This window comes from Pieris napi, chromosome 17, assembly GCF_905475465.1.
Source record: "Pieris napi chromosome 17, ilPieNapi1.2, whole genome shotgun sequence".
Classification (NCBI taxonomy): domain Eukaryota; kingdom Metazoa; phylum Arthropoda; class Insecta; order Lepidoptera; family Pieridae; genus Pieris; species Pieris napi.
This window is the reverse complement of record NC_062250.1, coordinates 10,593,675-10,611,356: the sequence shown is the minus strand read 5'-3', so window position 1 is coordinate 10,611,356 and position 17,682 is coordinate 10,593,675. Positions and strand designations below refer to the sequence as shown.

The 17,682-nt window shown below is 33.3% G+C and overlaps 1 protein-coding gene across 1 annotated transcript; it reads right to left on the bottom strand.

Moving 5' to 3' along the window:
• Positions 1 to 344: 344 nt before the first annotated feature.
• On the bottom strand, positions 345 to 7,030 carry LOC125058124 (protein cortex). The gene is made up of 9 exons (XM_047662164.1): positions 6,903 to 7,030; positions 6,084 to 6,194; positions 5,424 to 5,598; positions 4,488 to 4,648; positions 3,616 to 3,758; positions 2,987 to 3,209; positions 2,121 to 2,316; positions 1,008 to 1,154; positions 345 to 545 (listed from the first exon to the last, which is right to left on the bottom strand). The coding sequence occupies exons 1-9, from the start codon at positions 6,930 to 6,932 to the stop codon at positions 415 to 417; spliced, it is 1,317 nt and encodes a 438-aa protein (XP_047518120.1). The 5' UTR covers positions 6,933 to 7,030; the 3' UTR covers positions 345 to 414.
• Positions 7,031 to 17,682: the final 10,652 nt, after the last annotated feature.

Sequence of the window (17,682 nt, the reverse complement as noted above, 5' to 3'; positions counted from 1 at the left end):
CGTTTGTTTTCTGCCTTGCGATTCTGTAACTCACGAAGCAGTCATTTTACGATTTGGCATTCTGATAAACAACAAACTACAAGCTCCCTCCTTATCAGAATGCCAAATCGTAAAATGACTGCTTCACGACTTATTTGAGCGCGACCGCCGCTGCGAAAACCGCTGTGCGAATTCGAAAAGTGAGTTACAGAATCGCAAGGCTGCTCTAGTTCCTACCTGGATGCCTTGATCCCGGACAGTCGTGCGATGTTCGGTATTGTTATTCTCTTTGTCTGGAGGAACTCTATTCCTCACACTAGAACGAGAGTGGCGGGAGAATATAGGAAATATTAATTTTATTGAAATAAACTTTAAAATAACAATTTATTGATATCAAATAAATGAAGATGCCAGCGCTTCCATTCAACAAATTATTCAGCGAGAGAAACCTGCTAAATTATCTAAGTATACCGCTATTGATGTCAAATTTCTTTTTGACTTCGTCTTTTCTTTTGTTTCCGGAAGAAAATTCCATATTATTAAATCTTCATCTAACGTCGCTGTGGCTAAAAAAATATATCAAAGTAAAAATTAAAAGATTCTCTTTAAGATAAAATTATACCTACATACATGCATTCCCGCTACCAATCAATGCCCATTAATATATTTCTTAATATATATTTATAACATGCTTTCTAAACTCGATTGTGACCGTAATTAAACAATATATAATCACTAAAAACTGTATACTATGATGCATGCCACCATGATTCAAGTCAAATTATTCTCAGATAGATAGAATCTAAGAAACTTTTGAGATACTAGGATCAGCTACGAATGAGCTACCCATCGAAGAATTTCCGAACTAATTCGAAGCAAGAACAGGTAGTAATTCCTACTGGTATTTGATCAAAAGATAGATTTCTTAAAAGGTCGGCGACACACTTCCTAGACTTCCCATGCCATTGCGCCATCGGCCATTGAACCAGTACTTAATTACTCCTGGTTTATTTGTAATAAAAACATACCTAGCTTGGTTCCATCGGGATTGCTAACCATAGTCCGAACTCGATCGAGTCCAGTCCGCCCGTCATCAGACCATTGGTCCACCACAGTTGAAAGGTCGCTTAATACTACGAGACGAGAACTGATTTTTGGGTATCGTAAGCCTCTTTCTGAAACATTATAATTCCCTTTAAAAAGTGATCGTCGCTGAATGAGGTGATGGATAATGATTAGATATTCTAATCCATAATTATTTTGGTGCTGTCGGATCCAGCTGCGCAGATGGTCCATTTAACAACAATTAATTGGATGAATTTATGTTAAGTTAACTCGTAGTAGACTCGCAAAATTTTTGTTCATCTGTGCCGATGACTTCACTGAATGACCATTTTTTTAATGAAATCTCGCTGTTGGCCTTGGCAGATCATCTCGGGCTGTTTTAATGCGCTGTTTCCCGCAACTAGCGCAAGGCGAGGACCTAGGCTTGGGCGGCTGCTGGGTTATTCGCCTGAAGCCTGAAGAGCAGGACGGAGACTCACTAGAGTGAGCGATAAAGGTGGAGATGCCGCGCGGGCGGCTTTTAATGAGTCATTAGCTGTCATCCGGACCCATTACTATATGTCTGAGTTTCCTGCGAGCCTTTTTACTACCTTAATGTGTATGTGTAAGTATAAATATTTCAATCACTGAATTTTAACTGTGTAAAGCGCCATCTAGTGACAAAACATATTATCTCTGACTGTCACTAAAACTTATTCATCTTTTGTTTAACGAAATTCTAGGAAATGTTTCAGATTTCTATATTTAAGCTATGGAGATTTCAATAATATTCCTTTAAGTCAGGTAATGTAAGCAGTTCTCAATCCTGGTGTTGTAGATTTGAACCCAAGCTATGCACCAGTGGACCAATGGGTCTTTCTATGTGCGCTATTCACATTTGCTCGAACCGTGAAGGCCTTAGACTGAAAAAGTTGACGGCGTGTGTCAGGCTCAGGAGGCTATTATATCAACAAATGATAATCACATATATCTGAGACCTAAAAAGGTTATAGGGCCACTGATTTCTTTTAATTCATATAATATTTGGGTTTGTAATTTTTATATAAGTTACTTAAATAAAACCAAGGTTTCCATACCTGTATTATAAAGACTCAACACTAATTCGCCAGACTTATTGCTGAAGAGCATCGCGTCTAAGCTATATGTCCCCACCAGCGTTGTTTGTTGCATCTTCCCATTAGGAACTGAGCACACCGCTACTTGCGTGTGGTTCGCATTGGTCACACCACCGAGGCATAGGAGCGCGCTACACCAAGGATGCCAAGACATCGCCTAAAATATCAATTCGAAGATTTAAGTCATGCGGAAATATTGAGGAGACTAGGAGTGCGAAAGCCAAATAACCACAATCGGCGAAGACAGCGATTGGAATTGCTAGCAGTGCCACGAGGGCATATTCATGGAAATTACATTCGCGCGCGTATTCTGTTGTCTCAATAATATTGCATATGTGATTGAATTTATAAAATATATTATGACCCATAATGTACACCCTTCTACCACCAACCCATTTTTACCCGCGGTAGGCTAACTGTTTAAGTGTCAACTCCAGACGGTATATAAATTCCCAGTAGGGTTCACATTTTGGGACAGTTTCATTTATAACGTATGCCAACTGCACATCAAAAACTTATCAGCCAGGGTAATCATTTTGCGTATAGGGGCCGTTCAAGTTTCACGTAAGCAGATTTACTGCAATTTATCCCCCCCACTTTTTGTCAGCAAAAGTAAGCAAAGCTCTCAAAAATAATGATACATAAACGTATTAATTATTTGTAGGAATCCTCGAAAATGCATTACGTTTTCAAGCATAGATGTGTGGGTAATATATATAAAAAAGTAAATAATTACTGTTGACGTAATCACCAAATGAGAAAATCAGAGACCCTCACCCCTATAATGCTTACATGATACTTGAACGACCCCAAACTATGAGATTTACCGTTGGAATAGACTCTTCAAACACAACGACGCGATGTAGTTGCAAAAACGGCCAGCTGACTACAAAGACCTCTGATGATTGCAAAGTCGCGATGGCCGCGAATCTTGCATCCGGGGATATTCGAACGCAAAATATTGGTGGCATATAACTCGGTCTCTTGCAGAAGAATGCCACGATTTTAAGATCGTAAGTGTATGACGTTACTTCGCCTCGAGAACACCCACTGAAAGCATAAAATAATATGTATAATTATACAGTATTTACTGTCTTAAACTATGTAAGTAATAATAACACATACACAAAACATTGCCGAAAGCAGTGCGAAAATATTGCCGAAGGCAGTGCCACAATATTGCTGACGCCAGTGCGACAATATTACTGACGCCAGTGCGAAAATATTGCCACGCCAGTGCGAAAATATTGCCACGCCAGTGCGAAAATATTGCCATGCCAGTGCGACAATATTGCTACTATATGAAATACTTATTATTTAGCATTAAATCACATAAAGTTAACCATACCTTACAGTATTAACTTACTATCTACTTCTTACAGTATTTACTTATTATCTTATGTAAAAGAGTAGTTAAACTAAAATAACAAGGGTATAATAATAAAATCAACTTAACACAATAAGGCCATTTCCCGTGGGACTCCAATCGAGTGAGGTAATTGAACAACCATTTTTAATATAACACGTACATTTTTTATGTACTAGGTGCTTGCTTGTTTCGGTGTCATGTATCTGAAGAGAGCATTCCGTCATACCTAACTGGAAAAATATGGATCATAAAACGCAACTATAAATTAAAATATTTTATAGTTTATGGTTTTTACATATTTTGTACGTTATATTGTTTCGACGTTCGTAATTTGAATGACCCGGGACTTGATCAAAAATCATTTTCAGTAAGATACTTACTCGGTAAATTTCAACAGCGACTTCACAAGCCATACCGATTCCGCAAATATACACGTTCGATATTTAAAAAAAACTACTAGCGCTACAACCTTTTTAGGTCTGGGTCTCAGAATCTGTTTCATGATCATTTGTTAACCTAATAGGCCAGCAAATGATCAGCCGCCTGTGCCTGGCCACGTAACTTTTTGGTTCAAAGGCAAGCCGGTTTCCTCACGAAATGCGCACATAGAAAAGAAGATCATTAGTGCAAGGCCGATGTTCAAACCTACGACCTAGGGGACGAGAGTTGACGTTTCACGTTCGTTTGAGAACTGCGTCGGTACTCTGTCACTTCCAATAGAGATACAGCACCAAATGATTTAGTATGCGATTTAGATGTTCACCTCTCCATCACCGTAGCGCTGATGTCAAATATTGGAATCGCGCGGAACTAAAATTCAACATCGAAATGGCATTTCCTTTTACCATAGCAGAGGTTTTGTACATGAATTATTTAAATATTTTATTTATATAAAATTATTAATACATAAAGATATAGTAGTGTAACGTATGCTGCATATTTTAACAACTTTTTCTCACCGCAAGCCTATATCCATTAGGGTCGAATTTGCATGTTTGAATGTTGTTATTTGTGCCACCGCGTCCTGATATTCTCTGCGTATCCCAACTCCACTTGTAGTAGCTGCTACCCAAGGCAGCAACTAGAATATCCTTATTACTCCAATCTAATAATTCTGAAACTATTAATATATATAATGTTCTCTGAACGAGTTTTCACATTTCATTACTTGATATGTTCGAATAGACAATTCAATTAATATGAAAGTTTAAAACAATTTTCATATAAGTATAAGTAATATAAGTGACTAAAATAGACAGACATAATTTGGTATGTGGTAATAAAAAAACGAATTTTGACAAATGTCAGTTGTCAAAGCTTGTGTTCTTGTGTTTGCGGCGCATAGTTAACTTCAACAAACAAAATAAACAAATTAAAAAAATACAAATATAACATCATTTTGACAAGGGCTTTGAAAAAATTATGAAATTTCCAAAAAACTATACTAAACCCCTATCACACTGTCACTTATAAATTTTCAGTGAAATAAAGATATCAATCTCGTCTTGTAATAATGTGGCCGGATAGAGGCCATTCCAAAGAAAACAACTACTATATTTCATGACTTGTATGGCGTATATGAATGGATTTTACAATCGAACTACTACGTATAGCTTCTATAAATTAACTCCATTCTGCTTTTTATGGCAGTTCCAAATAGAATACCATTAACTGTTGGAATAACATTCCTCCTGATATTTCTTCAAACAACAATAAAACTGCAAACAATATGCTGTCCGGTTGAGATGTACGTTAGTGGAGATGTACTTTATGGCTGTTCTGTTTATCAAGGTTTACATATTTTCATTTTCTTACACGCACAATCAACAAACACATGCAAATACAAAATAGCAAATAGGTATTGCTTAATATTTTTAATATGGTATACAACTTACAGTCAGCATGACTAAAGGTAGGTAAATCAAGGACATTATCAGCTGAAGTAAGATAGCTTTTCCTACGTGGAATGCACGGCCATGATTTTACCACATCATCCTTATTATCTTTATCCAACCCGAAAGCGTTGTCCAAGTGACGTGTATAGTTCCTCCTGGCCCAATTTTTCAGGTCCTGATAAAATTGAAAAATATATAAAAATATCACTAAACCTAATATCTTTAAACTATGTTTAAACCTTTAAATGTTGATGTGTTTGATGTTTTGGAGAATATTGTAAACGGCTTAGACTAGATAGTAATTAATAAAGTATTTCATGACTCAGCATTTAATAGAAATCCGGCTCGAAGGACCAGGATGTACTGTTCCTGTCAAGAGGATGTTTTTTATAATAGAAACAATTTTACTCTACGTACAAAAAACTCACGTACAACGGTTTTAGATGATAATTAATTCTATTATTCGATGCTATCGAATGAAAGGTAATGCTAATTAAGACTGAAGACGGTGTCTGCGTCTGGCTATACTCTCAGGGCGCACCTCCGATGATTTAGATAAACCACGCTTATAAAACTAATAAAAGGGGGCAAAATTTACAGCCTTGGCTCGTATTATGTCAATGTTTCTAACCGAAAGGTAATCCCCAAGTTTTTATTTACCAAAATATCATTGCCTTTTTGTGAGCTTTGAGGACGCCAGCATTGTCGTATTTCTGTTAATTTTTCTCGATGACAAATGAATCTATCATCTTGCTGGCCCCTTGTGTTTAGCTGGAATTGGTAAAATTTGATTGTAAGAAAAATAAGTGAATCATATTACGTATGTTAATAACAATTCAGACTTAGATACTATGTTAGTAATGGTAAGTAAACAACAGTTGTTATGAAGGGTAAATAAAAGGGGTAACGTCCTAACGTCTATAGTAGACAATTACATATAATAATTCTAATAATAGCAACCCTGTTCACATTTTTCTGTTTCTTTATTATACAAGGTAATGACATACCTAAACAATTGAATGGATTTCTTGTCTATATGGGCAAACTTGTAAATACAAAACATATGTGCTGTTTTTAGATTCGTAAATTAATAACGTTTAGGCGTTTATTTTTGGATTCACAGGACTTCGATATATGAGTTGTTAACGAATTATTTACTATATTTTAAAAATAAAGCATATTTAAAAGTCTATTACGATATTTATATTTAAAGTTGTGATTACCTGATGTTAAGTGATTCCGCCGTCAATATACACTTACATTATCAGAAAATTCGCAAGTTACCGGTCGTTTGTAATATATATATAATAAATAAATTTACAGTGCCTCATGCGATATTCATTATATACCCACCCAAAACAATATAAATATAAACCTCAAATTTAGAACAGGACAACAATTTAGATTCTCAATCACACTGATTTTCCTTATCTTTCCAAAAAATATTTAAAAATTAAGATTGAATTAGGAATTACTTACAGATCTCTTCACAAATGCATAATCATCCATATTTAATTATAATAACACAGCTAACAATAATGTAATTTAAGATGCACAAGTCACTATTGTAGCAAAAATCGTCAACGAATAAGTTTAGAAAAAAAAGGTAGATATAAATTTATTTAGGTACCCTTTTAAAAATAGTATTTCTTTATGTGTGTTGTTTAAGGTATTTAAAATATATTATACATTGTATATTAAATATTCATAGTCTTGGTGTTGATTAAATAAAAATATTAATATTTCAAACATTAAACTATAAACCAAGATTTTATATTTTGAAGTTATATAAATTTTTTTTATAATTTTTAATAGAACACGGGGCAAACGGACAGGGGCTCATCTGATGTTAAGTGATTCAACATTACATTCACTCAATGCCCGAGGGCGTGCGAGTGCGTTGCCGGCCTTTTAAAAATTGGTACGCTCTTTTCTTGTAGGACCCTAATCGAATCGAATTATTAAGTAATATGACAAACATATGTTTTATTTATTTTATTCAAAATAACTTCTCATTACCGATCCCATAACAGGTATTGAATTAGCGTAACAATATATTATACAATAACACAAAAACAAAAATGCATAATGTATAATTAATTAATAAAAATTAATGTTTGTAACACAATTACAAAAATACATTATAAAGAGATGTTAAATAATTCACGACACAGGAATGTCCTAGTGGGGGACCAACGTCTATATATATGTTAATAATATTTTTTATAATTGTTTAAATTACTATTTATATCACCAGAGCTACTGACGAAAATTTCAGTGGTTATCACAACTAAATCTTGTTTTACTGATATAAACGCAAATTCTGTCCGTTACTGACCATTGCTGAAAAAAGGAAAGGTCGAGTTATGGATATAATAAAATGATGTATTTTCATCTTAGTGATCATTCTTTAAGATGCGCATAAGTTAATAAATAAAAAACAAATGATTTCTTGCAAAACTCAAAGTAAAGTTTTAAATTATCGTGATTTTGTGACGTTTAGTTTATTTTTGTTCCTGTTTAGTTTTTTCTTAATAACGTATTATGTATGTATTTTTGTACTTCTTGCCTACCTTATCTAATTTAATACATTTTTTTCACAGTGGTTGCCTGGAAGAGATCGCTCGAAAGTGATAAGTACGCCAGTTGCCCTACTTTTCATTTAATTATGTTCAATTTTTATATTGTAATGCAACCAAGTGTTAATAAATAATTAAAGTACACTTAATCCTATTATAATATTTAGAAGGAAATAAATTTGACAATTTTTTATCTGTATTATGCAAAATTTATGCGACGGGGCCACAAGTGAGGAGTACTTGTAAAGTTCTCCAGGTATCTCTGTCATGGGCAAACTGCATCCAGCTCCAACTTTTAAAATAAAATAAAATAAAATATGTTTATTATGGAACATAAGATACACGTATCACTTATTCCACGTCATTAAATTTGAATTTGTAGGCATCCCTACTCATCGGCAAAGAAGACAGAGGGTGTAGGCCGAGAGAAAAAGCCTTGCGATATGCCCTGCCCATTACTATTTTAGATTTAGAGGTTTAGGGCAAGTTAAGTTTAGGCCATCGGCAGCTTTAGTAATGATTCTTATCTTTGTGTCTTATTTTTTTATTTTGAGCATCCTTCGTTTTAGGCCCCTTTGGCAAGTTCTGATTTTTGAAGTGAAACTTCTTTATCGGGGTTGGAAAAAAATTTAGTGTAACATTTTTTCGTTACGCGTCACATTTTTCCGTTACGCGCCATCTTTTGAAGTGAAACTTCTTTATCGACGTATGGGAGAAATTTTGTAGCAGGTTACGCGCCATGTTGCTTTTTGAAGTCAAACTTCTTTATCGGCGTTGGAAAAAAATTTACACACATTTGTCACATTTTTGGGTTACGCGCCATCTTTTTCTTGTCCCTACCACGGTTGATCCGAAGAGATTCGAAGCCATTAGTAACAAAAATATATAATAACGATAACAATGATAGTAATACTAATAATTCTATTACAATTAATGAAATTCTGTAATAATCTTAGTACTACATAGTAGTACAGTAATAAGTTAAAATGAAATAATTGTATTTGAATTCATGTCTATGATAATAAAAGCCTTTTGTTAAACTTTATCTAATTTAACTTTATTTAACCAATTTCTGTAAAGTTGCATAGAAAAATAAGGTCATAAAGAAGTTTCACTTCTTACGTGTGTACACCTAGTACACGCACACATTTTTTTATCTTGTCTGTATACTTCCAAGTCTGGCACGCTTAAGTTCCATGTCTAACTTAACAAGAGAGCTAGCTTGACATGGCTTTGGTTTTAAGTTTCACTGGCAAATTGCAGCTGAGTTTCATCACCGGACGTCGAGGCAGAATACGTAATTCCACACGTATCACCACGACATCTGCCGTTCCACAACAAAGGCAAGTTTTTGCTAAGGCAGTTTTTGCCGCGCACCACCACTATGTGGAATCAGCTGCCTACTGAAGTATTTCTGAACTAATTCTACTTAGGGTCCTTCAAAAAAAGAGCTTGCCAATACTTAAAAGGCCGGCAAAGAACTCGCGAGATCTCTGGCTGAGTCCATGGGTATTGGGTAAGGTACTTAACATCAGATGAGCCTCTTGCCTGTTTGCCCCCTGTTCTATTAAAAAAATGTTCCCAGTCGTGGATTTTTTGGTTCGAGAAATGCTAGGTTTCCTCGCAATGTTTGTCGTCATAGTAGAAGTAAGTGTTAATTGCGCAGAGAAGTGGCTATTAATAATTCAAACACGGGCCCTCAGTCGCAATTCATCATCCACTGATCATCAATTATGACGTATTTCTAAACTTGTGGCACCGTTGCGATAAATCTTCAAATATCTAAATACACATCAAAGTTAAAGTCTTAAAAAGTCAAATCATTTATTTCAATTTTTCACTTTTGAAAGTAAAAATCATAAGTTAAAAATATTGAAATAAAAATTACTTTCGTCGCCACTTTTAAAATGTAGTTTCATATGGAGAAGAATGGGCAAGAAACTCCATACGTACCCTTTTAAAATAGTTTTACAATAATTTGTATACGTTGATTTGTGAAGACCATGAATAAAAAAACTACTATACTTAAATAAAATAGGCGCATGGTGTAATAAGACAGAAGATATCTATATTACTATGTAGATACATGGTGCTCATAAATTTACAAATATTGCAACTATAGATTTTACATTATTCTTTATTAAAAAAAATATCATACAGTTAAAGACCTACGTCAAAGTTGATTTCTTTTTTAAAAAAAAAGCTAATATATAACTATATTAGCAACCAGTTGATTTTGTTGATTTTGTCTATTTTGTTTGTTCTATGGAGGAGGACTAGCAAGATTTTTATCTTGAATATAATCCTCTAATTTGTAATATACTTGTCTACAAAGTATATTTATTTATAATCGGATACAATTAAGCGGATTTTGTACGTAATCTAATAGATTCTAAAATATATAGTATACATAGTAACATTACCTTTCCATTGCCCCACTACTTGAGGCGAGGCGTCGCACGATACCTCCTCTGCGTGGTAACTGGTGGTGGTAACCTTCACAGTCTAAGGCTGTGATTTTTTCTATAGAAGGAAAACCTGTTGACTCTTTGCAATAAACGTATAGTATTTTTATAGTCTGTTTTTTATAGATATTATTGATAAATAGTGGCCGCAAAGCTAGAAAGAGTAATTTTATTACATATAAAGTATTTGAGAGTAAAACCGCATTGGTTGAGTTGCAATACGTCCAACGCGTAAAAATGTGTGATTGTATAATAGCTTAATTATTAATTAATTAATTAAAATTACACCCCTCATTAATATTAGGTTCTTACATATGAAATTTCCGTTTTGTCGTACTGGCAACTGAAAAAAATCTTGTTAGGTTAGGTTACGTTAGTTCTTCCAAATTCAATTTTTTACTCGTGCATTTGTTTTTCGAAAACCATGATTCATTTCATTTTCCCGTTTAAATTTTTTTTCTTGGCACGCTCTATTTACAAAAAGGAAAACATGATAGACCAATGTATTTAAAGTGCATATATTATGTACAACTTGAACTTCTACACATATACGGCCATATTGTAAAACGTGGATGTTAACCTCGCGTTTGTTATCATGGTTACTTGCATGTAATCATGGTACATGACGTACAAAGTTTAGTCCAATCCTATGCCGATGAAGCTTTAAAAGTTCAAATACAAGAGAAGCTATTTAAGCAAAATTTTTAACAATACGTTTCTAATTGGTTGGGGCAATTATTCTATTTTCTACCAAATAGATTTCAACGCGCTCGCTGCTGTAAGTCCTTAGTATTAAAATCGGATTAATTTCTGGTAAATTTTAGAATACGATGAGAGTATTGCTTATTTATATATATTCTAATTATAACAAATACTACTATTATTTAGCATTCTAAATGAAATTTTTAAGTTTTTCAGTTCATTTGTTCAACATTAAAAAGTAAGTAAAATTCCAAAAAGTATTTTCATCCATAGCACATCAGTCCAGGAATACTATCAAGAACACAGATTAAAAAAAATCCTTCATTTGGAGTCTTGGCACAAAAAATGGCAACAAAGGTATTTTTTTTTTAATTTTCTTTTATCAAACATAAAACATTTTTCTGAACCGCCAAACAGACCTATTGTCTATTTATTACGATAATTCCCTATTGTATCTAACAATATTTATGGTTTCTCTCCATTTATACAAAATGAATATTGTCAATTTCAACCTTAAAGATCAATTATAATTACGCTCAATTAACATTTATGGTGTTTTATAATATAATTACTAATTAATAAACGCTTCCCTTATGAATTATGTAAATGAAGAACCTACACAATAAGACTGGTTAAGATAGACGTTACCGTGTCTTTTAATTAGTTTATAACGAACTATAAGGGCGTCTATACACTTAATAGATCAAATATGTGTCGTTACTTTATTAAGTTTGTCAAAACAAGAAATGCCTTACGCCTTAAATAAAAGTTTTTAAAGTTCGATATTAGATAGGAGTCCGATACCAGAGACACAGAAAGGAAAACGCGAGCGTCATTTGTCATTAAACGTTTATATAGACACCAGTTCATATGTTCCCACCGAAACAGGAGTTGAGACGGTCTCGAACCCGAACAAATAGCCCCTGTTCCGTTGTGGTCTCTGTCTCTGGTATCGGTTAACGAAGTGAACCACCACCTATAAAATTAACAACGGTGTATTATAGTCTTTCAGTCATGCAATGTGTAGGTATGTGAATCTACTTTAATTTTTCTGTTTTGGTTCTTACGTAGTCTTTTCTAAGATCCACTGTATCCAATGTTTATATGTTTTAAATAGACTTATTAAAACTCAGAACAAAACTAATATATAAGTCGGAGCAATGGCGCTGGTATCAGCTGCCATTGTCATTATATATTAATAACAACAAAGTCAAATTAGTTCAAAACGGTTCTGTGGTTTATTTGATTTGCTAATATTAATAGATCTACAATTTGACAGACAAATTGATAAGTCTGTAGTAATATGATAATCTGTATTATTAATGTAGGAGAAATGGTGTAAGTGTCAGCTGTCATTCTCATTATAATTTAATAACACCAAAGTCAAATTAGTTCAAAACTGTTCTGTGGTTTATTTGATTTGCTAATATTAATAGATCTACAATTTAACAGACAAATTGATAAGTCTGTAGTAATATGATAATCTGTATTATAAAAGTAGGAGAAATTGTGTAAGTGTCAGCTGTCATTCTCATTGTAATTTAAAAATATCAAAGTAAAACTAGTTTTAGCCGTTTGACTCTGATGTTATGAAATTATAATGACAACGGCAGCTGGCACTAACACCATTGCTCCTACATTAATAATAATGATTATCATATTACTACAGACTTATCAAATGGACCGTGTAATTCGTATATCTATTAATAATGGCAAACCAAATAAACCACATTATAGTCTTGAACTAATTTGACTTTGATGTTATTAAATTATAATGACTGTGGCAGCTGATACCAGCGATATTGCTCCGACATATAAAATGCATGAATATGTTTTTGTATCTTATTGTTTTTAGATTGGCAAGTATTTTTTATATACACCGTTTATTTGGATATTAAATGCGGTTTATAAGACACTACAAATACAGAATATATAAACATAAATACTAGAGTGAGAAATGATTCACAGATAAGAAATTGTTTATGAAAGTAAGAGTAGAAAACACAACTAAAATAAATGCGGTTTTGAAACGTGATAAACGCTAGTATATAACCAGGATTACGTAGTCTGTAATTAGTGCATATTAATCTGTTGAGATAAGCGTTGGCCCAGTTGTGTCTTGTTCGATATTAAAACATAGTAATAATACATATACACATATGTACCGTTAATATTTTACCCCACAATAATCTTGAATGGTCATTGGTGTGCAATTAATATGTTTTTAAATTAAAATTCTGTAGCGGATATAAGTCTGTGTTTGTTTTTTATAATATGTAAATTTATATCAATACCGCCGCAGTAGATGGCGTTATGGCAACACTCACTTCGCTGGCGACCCAAAATGTATCATGGCGTCCAAAACAAGTAGGGCAACTTTTCTACACACTGCTGATGATTTCAAATAAATAAAATATTATATTACATTAAGTTTATGTTATTATTATTTTTAATAGTACACGACCTTCTCTTCGCTACTATTTTCCAATATTTCCCCGCTATCTCTTTTATTTCATCTTTCCAGGTTTCTGGTGGGCGTGAATATATCTAATAGTGATTTGAAAATATGGCCTTTTCTCGAAAACTGATTTGCTTTTGAATCAGGACGAAGTATTCTTTCGTCTTTCTCTGTCAAATTGTGATTACGCTGTGATAAAAAGAGACATATGAGTTTGATTCATAAAATATAAATATGCAACTGTTGGATGGAAAACTAGCCATATAATAGTTGTCAGCAGATGTTAAAGATTCTTCTACATCTTTATTAATTTTATACACACGACACAGACATCATGGGGAATACATACTTTTGCCAATGCAATAGCCGTAATAGATTATTAATGCAAAAATATTCTTATAATGAAAAACTTACCTTTTAATGCAATATTTTAATTAACCTACGAACACTTATTACTTGGCAATAGCCTCTTAAATTTAATGAATATTTAAAACATCAAATAGTTTGATCAACACTTCTACTAAATTCCACAAACTCATATCAAATTTTAGTCTCGGAATTTCAGTTATATTTGCGTGTATTGTAAGAAAAACTTATAATCTCCTATACACTGGTCAACTCATGCGCACTAAAGTTTTACTATTGAAAGCACCTCATTGGCCATACATACGTTACAGTTCGGTGGTTCCCTACTTTCCATTGGATATTACGTCACAAAGACTGGATAACTTTACAATTCATATTAATATATTTTCTCATGTCACGCATGGTGTCACTACGCCTATAGCTTTACCTTAGCCTACCGTGTTAAAGTTTTGTTTGATAAGAAAAAATATTCACTCCTTACATGGGCAAAGTACTAGGCGGTCTTATTGTTAGGCCGTTTGCCTGTACATTTCTTGTACTATAAACAAGCTATCTCACACACGTTAGACACGCTAAGAGGAAATTAAATAGGAAGGGCTTTTCTAAGCCGTATTCTTCATTTTTGAAGGTCGTGTCACTGTAAGGTTCCTGTCACCCTGGTAGTATAGTAGTGATATTTATCTACTTTGTTCCGTTTGTAGCTTCCCTTAGCGCAGTTATGGAGAGGAGACTCGTGAGAATCGTGCCTTGATCACACCACCGGGTTGGCCCCGCGGCCTTTTGGATTCCACCATGGCGATGATAACCAGCTCGTCTAGGTTATCTGGGCTATATGAGTAAAGTAAGTAAGAACTCTTCTGTAGAATGTTGTTGAGAGTCTCGTACGAACTCTGAGTTGATCCAGGATGGGTAAATAGGAGGTTATTGAATTCGTTGTAACGACTACTGCAAGTCTGAGGGGAGGAATTTCCTGGGCATCTATCAAGGAAGCGTAATCTTTAATAAGGACTGGAATACATCAAGTAATAATGTAGAATGAAAAGCTTTAGAAAAGCAGCCATCGTAAAATATACAATAAACTCGCTTGGCTTGGTAAAAAATTGCGATCATGCCATTTCCGCAAATCACACCAATGCAATTCTAACTAGGGCTGTGTGAGAGGATTAGAGTAATTTGAAATAGTTCTAAGCCTCCTCATTCGTCGTGGAGAACGCGGGCAGCGCGCGCGCGTCCACAAATAAAAAAGTGCCTGTTGCGCGGCCAATGACCTGTGGCGTCCTTGCGACGAACAGCTGACAAATTTGTGTGTGACGTGATTTTTTTTTGGTGTGTGTGTGATTGTGTGTTGTGTGTGATGTATCCAAGATGATCTTCGGGTATGTTTCATTTAATATTAAAAATTACGTCGTGTAAGGGTTTTTAAGAATTTAGGTTTTGACGCGTTGAGACGGATTTAGTAGTTGGACAAATCTGATTTTCATTCGATTTCTTAATGATTTGAAATGTGAAATATTTATTAAATAAGCCGTGTATGTGACAAATATAATGCTTAATAAAACGTCATTTAAACTTATAAGCTTATTCTTACTAACTATTGTTTAATTATTATTTTTTTTATTTTTTATTTAAAAGTTTGGTAACGATGGCATCAGCATGTGTTTCATTCCATCCTTGGCAGAATCACTCCGATTTTTCGACGTGCGTATACTTGCGCATACGGTGAAGGAAATTATCCTGAGAAAACCAAGTGGCAGAATCAACGGCGTTTGTCACATCTACTTGACTCCATAGAAAAAACAGATACATTTTATTTATTTATTATAAATTATAAAAGCTTGCCAACGCTCGGAACACTGATACATTGATAAAAGAAAAATAAAATAGAATTTTTAATGTGACACTTACAGGCAAACATAGCATATTTTAATATATTTTATGTTTCTTTTGTATTAAGTAGACAAAATATATTTGCGTTCAAGAAAATATTCTACTGTCTATTCCCGGGGTTAGTAACTTACTGACCTATCTTTCGCCCGAGATTATATAAAGCGCAATTAACGCCCGAACAATTCAACCGTACCAATTATCATCTTTACATAAAACGTGCGTACCTTTAATACTTGTGTTTTTTATTATAAAATTTGAAAACCTTTTTTATTTTAATAATTGAATAAAAAACTCATCTCGTTTGCTTGCTGGCTTTTAGTAGGAAGAAGGAAGATTTTATTTAATTTAATGACGAACCGAACGTTATAAATACAAAAATGCTTAAAGTTATTCCTTTGTTTCGTTACAGATAAATAAGAATGATTTTGTTTCAGAGTTGATATCATTAAATTTACTTCTACTCCTAGGTATGGCAGGAGATTTATTATTTTAAATATTTTGGTAATATCTATAGTGTATGAGTCAAGGCTGTGCATTTTGCTCATTTAGGTTTTCTTAGTTTTATAAAAATAAATAAATCAGTGGCGCTACAACCTCTATAGGTCTTGGCCTCAGATTTCTGAATCTGATTCACGATCATTTTTAAATCTAATAGGCAAGTAGGTGATCAGCCTCCAGTGCCTGACACACACCGTCGACTTTTTGGGTCTAAGACATGTCGGTTTCCTCACGATTGTTTTCCTTGACCGTTCGAGCTTATGTTAACTAGCCACTAGGCCAACACTGCTGGGACTCTGTCTTAGTTTTATAAGCGCGGCGATTTCCTAAATCATAAATTTCCGTAATGGCATTACAGCAAGGAAATGCTGCTAGCTTATAAAAATATATTATTCTATTAATGATTATTTTCGTGAAACATTATAGTTAATATTAATTTGATAACGTAATAAATATATTTTAATAATGTGATGATAAAATAATATAAGGATTGGCTATAATTATATGACTCATAATGTATGTAACTTCTAAGAAAAATTCCTTATTTAAGACAGATTTGCACGCCATTATGTGTGGCAGAATAGGCGAACTTTAGATTGAACCACCATAACATTTTTGTACCTTATATCTGCAAATAAATTATTAGTATTATTCTAATGATATAAATTTTCAGTAATTTTAAATGTTTTACAAAAATTTAAATTTTATAATATTAGTAATAATAATTTAATGAGTTTTATTAGTTGTTTCTTTACTTACTATTCAAAATTTTCACTACATCCAGATTTAGAGTCGTTTAAGCCACACAACTGCACATAATAAAACATAATTAAGACATTTATTTTAATATACTAGCATTAACTTAAAGGTTCTAGTTTAACTCTTGTGGGTATTATAATTACTTATTCACATATTTAAATTATTGTTAAGTATCTTTTATTGCTCCTTAAGTTCCTTTGAAAGCCAGTATTTTTACATATTAAGCCCTTAAGTTTATTTAAATGACTCTGAATCAACTGTAACTGAGCCATTATCTGGAAAACTATTCAAACAAAACATTTTAATAACATTATTTGAGATTTCCTGGGTGGAATAGATTAGTTTTACAAAATAATGCTAAACGAATGAGTATTGCAATTCAGCGAGGAAATACTGCCAGCATTTAAGATGTCAAAAGAGCTGTTAGAGTTTCACTTTTAAACTTTGTTTTAGTTTTATATTTGTAAATAGTTATTATCTATACTAATATTATAAAGAGGAAAGGTTTGATTTTTTGTTTGTTTGAAATGAATAGGCTCCGAAAC

What these genes read in the sequence shown, in the direction of transcription:
- LOC125058124 (XM_047662164.1), bottom strand. Translation starts at nt 6,932, where the DNA reads ATGGATGATTATGCATTTGTGAAGAGATCT. An exon ending in CTAATGGATATAGGCTTGCG is followed by an intron (nt 3,759 to 4,487) that starts GTGAGAAAAAGT and finishes ATATTTTTCCAG; the next exon opens with TTAGGTATGACGGAATGCTC. An exon ending in TCCCGATGGAACCAAGCTAG is followed by an intron (nt 546 to 1,007) that starts GTATGTTTTTAT and finishes ATATTTTTTTAG; the next exon opens with CCACAGCGACGTTAGATGAA.